Below are 9,466 nucleotides of genomic sequence, written 5' to 3'. Positions count from 1 at the left end.
AGTGATTTATAGTTGAACGTCGTATAGTTAGAAGAAGGGACAAAGATGAGGCAATGGAATAAGGCCACGTGTGAGAGGGAGATGTAGATTTGAATCCCCACGCTGTATTAGGCATTGGAGTCAGCTTCAAAACAGAACACGCAATAGACATCTGTCACGTGGCGTCCTCTCCTCAATCAATCATTCACCATTCATTCCCCTTCTACCACCACCAATACTCCAACCAGTCTGGCCGCCTCTTTAACAACACCCAATTAATAATACACGCACTTAAATGGATCATCAAACATTTTCATCTTACTACTATTATTGAAGCCAAAAACTGCACTGCACTGCAAGTATTAGTTTATTACAACTGATTCATCATCATCATTAACAAAAACTAGTGGCAGTTTCGTAATTAACATTGGGGTTTCCGGAACAACAGAGATCCAAACGGGATCGTTTAGTTTCCCAGTCGCAAAAAATTGGACACAACAATAATCGCCTATCTATTCTATTCACAAAACGATTACCTCTTCTTAATTAGATTTTTTCTTAACAAAAAAAAAAAGGATAGAGAGACTCATAATCCGGGAACATTAAAAATTACGGAACCCTAAGGTTCAAGCCATCTCTTGTGGAGGAGGTTCGTTCAGGTCTAGAACTAAGCCTCTTCCGTGATTCTTAGCGACATCGCCGTCGTGCTGGTTCAGATCAATCACCGACGAAGAGTCCGAGTCACTCTGCGCTCCCGCCGCCGCGGGGCGGTTATAACCAAAACCGAACTGGCCGTGACCAACCATGCCGGCGCGCAGCACCGCGTCGAGGTACAGAGCCTGCTTCGCCGCCGGCATCCGGCAGGGAAACACGGCGAACGGCTGCTGGAATGGGAACCGAATGGATCCGGAGAATCCAGCTCCAGCGGGGGCCAAGTTAAGGTCTAAGGGCGACGAATCAGCTGCTGCGGTGGCAGCGGCGGAGTAGGAGTCGCGGTCCCGGCTGGAAGATTCGACGGTGCTGCTCTGGCTGGGGCTGCGGTTGTTGTTCTTAACGACGACGATGTTGTTATTGTTGTTGTCGTCGGAATCAGGAAAGGGGAAGTTGGTCTTAGCCTTTGGGCCACGGAACTCTCGAGCGGCGGCGTCGTATGCACGCGCTGCGTCCTCGGCGGTGTCGAAGGTGCCGAGCCAAACGCGGCTCTTCTTGCCTGGATCTCTGATCTCAGCAGCGTACCTTCCCCATGGCCTCTTCCTAACACCCCTAAAATGTACCTCTTTAACGCCGGCGCTACCTTTGCCGTTAACCTTAACGGCAGCCGTCTTATCCCTGGGAGCCATAATGAGTAATATTAATTTTTGGTTTTGGTTGGGAAGAGTGTGGGTAAGAGAGGGAATAAGGTGTAGAGGAAACGGGGGAGCAAGTGAGCGTTTATATAGAGATATGAGGCATGGGCTTATGCGGTTATGAATTCTGATGAATGATGGATAACACGATGGAGAGAGTCAACAAGGAATTTGACTGTACATGTGCTGTGGTGTGCTGCTGGTAAGAAAGAGGCCCAAATTACGAAACTAGTCCCCGAATTACGTGGCATGTGGGTTGTCTACATAGCAGACAATGCTCTCTCTCTCTTCCTCCCGCACCTTGTTTCTCTGATACTTCCTTTTCTCTTGCTAATGCTTGGGTTCAATGCACTCTCTCTCACGCGCGCTTTTTTTAATTTATTTTTAATGTTGCATTTAGTTACTTATTAATTATTGCTTTGTGGTATGAGCGTTATTATTTGCGGATATAAAGTGGGGGCTTAAGAGGGGGGGGGGGGGGGGGGGCGTGGGGGGCCTTATTTGAATGCACGAATTAGGTAGTGATTTGTCGGAATATGGGCAGCTTTTTCCTTGATGGCTCCGCAACGGAATAGAATACTTCAACACACTTATTTCGTGAACCTCTAATCACCTTCCTTTTTTTTTCAAATATAGTAATAGCAATAGTGGAGGCGTAACATAATCAAATCAAAGTATCAACCAAATAGTCATACTAATAGGAGGAGCTCAAGGTCATTCGTACCTTTTGGAAAAAAAAATAAAAACAACACATGAGATGGGCGATGGGGTACAGTACGTAGAAAAAGTTGTCGGCGGAATCATGTGTCTCGCCGCGTGACTTGATAAGGTACTAGTATATGTAGTAGTAGTAGATCCATATTATAATTAAAATTAATTCTAGCAGCTTATGGGATTAATTAAATAATTATAGGAGTGAGAAGGACTGATTTGAAATGAGGGGATGGGAGGGGCCGCATGTATATGTATGATGGCTGCTATTGTTTATGCATTGCCAATTTGCCATACATAATGGACATATGAATCTGCGGCGGCACTTAATTACAATTATTAACTATTTGCATTATTTTATTGGAATTTTTTTTACATGTTCCTTTTACTTTATTGGAACATCCATGCTCCATGTACGAACAGGTAGTTTGTGTTAATGTTTAAAATAATAGACAGAAAATGACTAAAAAGCACATGAAATAAGAGAGGAAAAGTGAACGGCTGTAGTTAACTTTAGATATACTGATATAGCATTGTAGCTTCTTTTTTTTTTTTAACTTGCTTGATGGCTTGGCAGCTTATAAGCATGAAATTTGCTAAATCTGTTTTCAAAAGTAATTGGAGGGAAAATTTTAAGTTTCATGTAATTTGAGTTTAAACTTAAAGATTCTACTAATTAAAAAATTTAAATAGAGAATTAATTATATTTTATCCAATATTTTTTAAAATTATGTGTTCATCTTAAATTCTAAACTGTATAAGAGAAGTTTATTCTTAGAATAAGAGAATTAATTAAAAAACAGTTATCTTTAACTTATAAATGTAAATAATTAATTAATATATGCAAGTAATTTTAATTAAATATAACTTTTTTTAAATAATTTAATAAAAATAGATTTAATATTAAAAGCAATTAATATTTAAAATCTTGGCAAATAATATGCATTTAGTAAAATAACATGTTTTTAATATAGTGGAGAAAATCGGATTAGTAAGTAAGCACTACAGGTATAAAATAAACAAAATTAAATTATAAAATAGTATTATCTCATTATATAATAATAATAATAATATTCCTATAAAATAAATAGGCAAATAAAATATACAGCGCGTCAGTGCGAAAGGGAGTCATTTGTTTTGGAGAAATGAAAAGGAGACAAAAAAAAATTTAAGTTAATAAAGAGAAGGAAGTCATCTGTTTAGAAAAGTGCAAGATTATAATTTCCTCTCTTTTTTTGTAGGCTAAGGAAACAACTCTTCTTCATGGTGCTCTCAAAAAAAAAAACCAAAATCAGTCAATACAATTTTTTATTCAATCTCATCCTTATAAATATTTGATTATATATTAATGCTTAAAAAGAATAGAATACCAATATACCCAAAAAAAGTACCGTGGTACATGTAAAAACTTCCCTGTTTTATTAATTAATTGGAATTGAAGAAATGGGTAGTGGGTAGTGGTTGACACGCGTGCAGTTACGCGTCTTGACTGTTGCATGTATGTGTGTTTCTTCCTTGCTTCTTCTACGTACGTATGTAACACATTCTTGTACTATATACCAAGCTACTTACCGTAGTACTAACTCATATGTCCACACTGTATGTATGTATGCATGCGTACGTATAGGTTCAATGAAAAGTATGCCATTCATTGATAATCAAATTTGAGTATGGAGACGTGAAGCCATGAGTACACGTGGAAAGTTTTTAAGTATATAAATATATCGATGTTTCAGTATTTTTTAATTGGTTATTTTAATTATATATTATTTATATTTTTTATTAAATCAAATGTTAAAAATTACTGGAATATCGATATACTAGTACATTTACAATTTTTTCATACGTACATATGTTACATGTATGTATGTGGTGATTCCAATTTACGCCGCGCGCATTAAATTCCGCTACGTTAGAGCCATGTACTATTTAGGTAAAGTATTAAATTGGTCTCTAGATTTGGGCGTAATTCTGTTTTGGTTTTTAAAATTTAAAGTATTTTATTTGAATTCAAAAAGTTTCATTTAACATCAATTTAGTGCCACGCAGTGAGGTCAAAATTAAATAATTAATAAAATGTCCTACATAACAATAGTTTAAGAACAAAATCGATAATCTGGAGAACAAGTACAAGCTCCAGAGACATAAAATCAACCATTGATACATCAATACATTTATTTATTATTTTTTTATAATATAAATAAAATATTTTTATAAAACTAAAGAAAATGATAAATAAATGTATTGATGCATCAATGGTTGATTTTGTGTCTCTGAAACTTGTACTTGTTCTCCAGATTATTGATTTTGTTCTTGAACTATTGTTATGTAGGACATTTTATTAATTATTTAATTTTAACCTCACTGTGAGACTAAATTGATGCTAAATGAAACTTTTTTAGATTCAAATAGAATACTTTAAACTTTAAAGACCAAAACAGAATTACGCCTAAACTTAAGAAACCAATTTAATACTTTACTCTTGTTTTTATGTGCTGCTTAGTTCAATTATTTGTACATTAATTATACTACACAAAAGTTTTTAAATATCATGTTCTAATAATTTTAACGATTAATTTTAATTAATATATATTATATATATTTTTTATAATTAAAATTAATGATTGAAATTATTAGAATATTAGCTAGTGTATCTATTTAATACACTTAAAATTTTTGTTATATTATAAATTATCATGATGTATATTCACAATAATATTTTAATTAAAAGGAATTTTAATTAAGGAACACTGCAGTTTAAGCCTGTAAGATCACCACATAATTACAGGCAGATCAGATTAGGAGCATGTTTGGAAACAGAGAAAAAAGATTTTCTTATAGTAATACTTATAATAAAAACTAATAATAATTTTAATCCAAAAATGATTAAAAATCAAAATATCCAGAATAAAATTTGTTGGGTCAATTTAAGTGTTTACTCTTCAAATAAATATCTAACCTAATTTAAAACCACACATGGATGATGGTCATTTTCATGAATTAATCTACATGATGCGCTCATTTAACAATAATATTTAATTGGTTCTTAAAGTTGTTTATACAAAATATAGTATATAAATTCAATTCAACAATGAATAGCTTTTTTCATTTAGGAAAAAGTATATGAAAATAAGAGGTGATCAGTAAAAAAAAATAAACAATTTAATTAATTTATAATTATATTTAATTAATTTTATTTTTTTAATTTATAATATTTGATGTTAATTACTTCTCACCCCAAATTAATATTTTAAATAATATGTTAGAGAATTAGAGGCAGAGATCACGGAATTCTCTTTCTAATAATTCCAATTTTTAGTATATAAAAAAATTTATAAAATATATAAAAGAACATCAATAATTTAGTATAAAAAAGAAACATTCTGATACTTAGTAGAAGAAATATCTTAATGCCTAGCATAAGTACCATCCACGTAAAAATTTTAGATTCACCTAGAGACATTTAGTTGGTTTTTGGCTGATATCCTCTTGGTTCCTAACATTGTTGTTTAATTTAATATATTAAAAGAATTGAAAGAGATTTGTATTTTTAAACGGGGGGAATATTTGAACTAAAGTAGTTGGTGGAGCAATCGATCAAAATGGAGTTCATTAATTCAGCCATCAAAAATGGACTTTGTGTAGCGAATTTTATTGCCTAACGATAATGAGAATAACGTTTACTACATGAGTTCATTTTGCCTAATTCTAGGTCTAACATCTAAGGAAATTAATTTCTCATGTATAAAGTTATGTACAATATATGTATTAAAACGAGGAAATATGTGTGTCAAGTGACACGAGTAAAACAAATTGAAAAAGAACCAAGTAAGAAGATTAATTCAAATACCACATAGTCAATTTTCAACCAAAGGCCACCATTTTCTGAGTTCCCCACCGAGCGTACACGCTAACTATAGCCTAATCAAAACCCTCCACCTCCAAGTAATTAAGAAATAGACAAGCTTCATTTATATACGACAAAACCAATGGCCATTATTCACATGTCATTTTAATATTTCACATACGTTCATACTATATAAAATAATACTATATATGTTTTGAATAATATTGATTTCATATCACTAATACTATAAGGCATAAGGAATCGTACTTTAGGGTTTTAAAAATTGAATTCAAAAATAATAATTGATACCATAGGACTGTATAGTTATCTAAATTAAAAGAAGAACATGTTGAACGGAGAATATTAGCAAGATGAATTATATATTTAAATGTGGTAAATTGATCTTATGTTAACCGCTAGCTAACCTTTATTATTATGAAATTAATCTCGCTCATGCAATTTTAAAATACTATAAACAAATGTAGGCAATTATAAATATTTTATAGATTTTTATTGAATACGCTGCAAATAGTCTTTATACTATTATTAATATCTAATATCGAAGGAATAATTTAGTCATATACTATACCCAACAAATAATAATACTTAGGAATATGAGAGTATCAATCACCTATTGGGGAAAAAAATTGAAGATATGCGATAAATAAAATTGAATAAGGTATTTTTTTGTTGAAGTTTGTATTCGAAAAATATTTTTAAATTTTAATTTATTTTAATTTTATTTTTGACAAATTTTAAAGAAAAAATATATTTTATCTAATAAAATATTAAAATTACGACATGAGAATTTGTGGGGTCCAGAAAGAAAGCATGAGAATCCATCCACATCCCTTTTACTCAGCAGCCATCCATACGTGTCAACCACTAATTACGACATGGCATAAACTTTGCTCATCCAGCAACCTTGACCACGTGACTGTCACGTGTTTCCCTTTCCCACTTATTGACTTTGACTACCTTATTGCCCTCCTATTCACATATATATATATATATATATATATATATATGCATCCTCTTGACTTGATTCATTTTTGGAATAAAAATATAAAATTATGCTTTTGTTTTTTTTTTTTTCTGATAATATACTCGTCATATCACTACTAATTTATCGCAAATTTAAACTCTATTTAAAAATTTATCATTGGTTAATGAGTTATTATATATATAAAATAATATTTAAATTTGTAATACTTACTTGACTAAAAAAATAATCATTAGATGAATCTAAATTTTTTTATAATTTTTTTTAACAAGAAATATAATATAATAAACATAAATGTGGGCTGCTAGCCTGCTACTATAACTGAGTTTCATTATTACAGCATATGTTGCATGCTGCCTTTTCTTTCTTTCTGAATTGTTTCCGTCCGAAACGTGTTGACCATATTAATTAATTAAACTTGATGTTAGATATGTTAAGATATGTTTTGAACTTCGAATCCGTTTGCATCAGCACAATCCTATGTAAACTTAACACATAAGGGTGTGTTTGGGGTTCACGTTGAGGAAGAGAGAAGCTCGTTTGAGCGTCTTGAACGTCTTACTTTTATGTTTGGCAATCTTTTAGAACTCTCAACCTAGAAGTGCTTATACCTCTAAACGTACGTTTATCAGAAGCAAAAATTTCTAGCTTATGCGTTCACGTTGGAAAAGTTTGGTTATCATTAAGAAATTAGATGAGAATTTTTTTCCTTTTCTACCAACTTTATCCTTTGTTTTCTTCTGTAAAAAAATGCAAGTAACCATATAACTTTTACAATAGTTCTTTATGTATGTTTTTAGTTCTAATTTTTTTCATACAAATTTATTTCAATCACGGTCCAGATAAAAAAATTTATTATTTTTTATTTATATAAATTCTTTTTTCTATTCTTTATTGTACTATATTTATGTTGTGTATAAATTTTTTTATTTTTTATTTGGTTTTATTCGTATAAATTTTATTTACTTTTTATTATATTTTTTTTATATAATATATGTTGTTGATTGTAATTATTATATACGATGTTTGCATGTTTTTTTTCGTTTTTATTGTACTTCTGATTGTACTTTATTTTCGTCTTTATTATATACTAATTATAAGTAACAAAAGAGTCATAAATAATAAAAATTTATAGTCTAAAATGATACTAAATTAAAGAGTACTAACGGTACTAAAAAATTTATAGAACATTTTCTTTTTCTTTGACATTATAAAATGTATAATACTATCTTTCATATTTTTATTTTTTATTGTATTTATTTTATTTATATGATAAATATTTTTTATATTATTTTTTTAGTGTTCTGTTTTTTTCATGTATATTATTATTTTTAATTGTTTCTAGTTCATATGAATTTTTTTTATTATATGAATTTTTTGTGATATCTCGTATTATTTTTTATGTATTTTATTAGTGTTTTATCATGTCTCTTAATAAGATCTATTCAAATATCTAAAGTAAAATAATAGAATAATATAAAAAATTATTTAAATTGATGTCTCTTTTAGTAATTTTTCATCTAAAAGTGATTTTGAGTAGTATAATCCAAACAACATTTATTTTACTATAATCCATTTTGATATAAAGATTGCCAAACATAAATCACGTTAACACAAACTTACTTTTCATCAAAAGCAAGTTTGCAAAATCAATTTTATACAAACTATAGTTTGCAAACTGTAATCCAAACACACACTAAGTTGTTATTATATTCCAAGCAATTATATGTGAAGGTAGTGAATATGGTGAGGAACAGATAAGTTAGAAATATACATAGTTGACCTGCCACGCATCTGATGAAAATAACAACGGGGTTGACTACTCCTTAAAAGGAAAATTCCAATTAAACTAAACAAGTAATTGTTGATACTAGAATAATTTATATTTCAAGAGAAATTACTCAATGAATTTCTTCTGGACTTTGGAACTTCTTTGTTTTAGAGTAGCTTAATACTAGTATATATATGAAATAAAAGAGTGCAAGAAACGTCACATTCCACCTAGGCATTAGAGAAAGTAAGGAAAAAATAATAGAGTAATAATAAACTATCCATATACAGAACACAAAAGCAGAAATAGTTTAGAAAACAAAACATCCTTATTATTACTAATCCTTTAATTTCATCGCTTAAAAATCTTGGTCTCCTCTTGAGAAAAGTCAATTTGTTTTGTGTTTGGAAAACAACATGTGCCTAACCAGCGTGTATTTATGGAGTAGGTTTTGTTTTTTTATGCTCTATGTAGGTTGATCGAAACTGGCCCAAATTTAATCTTGCTAAATCTATTACGGAATCTCAATAGATATAGATAGAGCTAGGTATAGGTATCATGGTATATATAGGTTAACTCGTTTAATTCATAATTCGTACCACTTAAATATGCAATTTTAATAATATTTTTAGAGGAGTGCTAAGGATAACATTTTTGTTAAATTCTGGTCAGTACTTAACCATAAAAGAAATTGAATAATTTTATACCATTACATACAATCTCACATCATTAAAAACATCATTGATAGCTAATTGATGGTTAAAAATTACAAAATCTGTTAAATCCTAGACTTTCTCATTTTTTAATTT

At 30.3% G+C, this 9,466-nt stretch overlaps 1 protein-coding gene across 1 annotated transcript; it reads right to left on the bottom strand.

Moving 5' to 3' along the window:
• Nucleotides 1-275: 275 nt before the first annotated feature.
• LOC130955348 (ethylene-responsive transcription factor 4) lies at nucleotides 276-1,469 on the bottom strand. The gene has a single exon (XM_057882189.1). The coding sequence runs from the start codon at nucleotides 1,317-1,319 to the stop codon at nucleotides 606-608; it is 714 nt and encodes a 237-aa protein (XP_057738172.1). The 5' UTR covers nucleotides 1,320-1,469; the 3' UTR covers nucleotides 276-605.
• Nucleotides 1,470-9,466: the final 7,997 nt, after the last annotated feature.

The sequence above is a fragment of the Arachis stenosperma genome, chromosome 10 (assembly GCF_014773155.1).
Source record: "Arachis stenosperma cultivar V10309 chromosome 10, arast.V10309.gnm1.PFL2, whole genome shotgun sequence".
In the NCBI taxonomy this organism is placed as follows: domain Eukaryota; kingdom Viridiplantae; phylum Streptophyta; class Magnoliopsida; order Fabales; family Fabaceae; genus Arachis; species Arachis stenosperma.
Note: the sequence above shows the minus strand (reverse complement) of the source record. Positions and strands in the feature narration are given on the sequence as shown.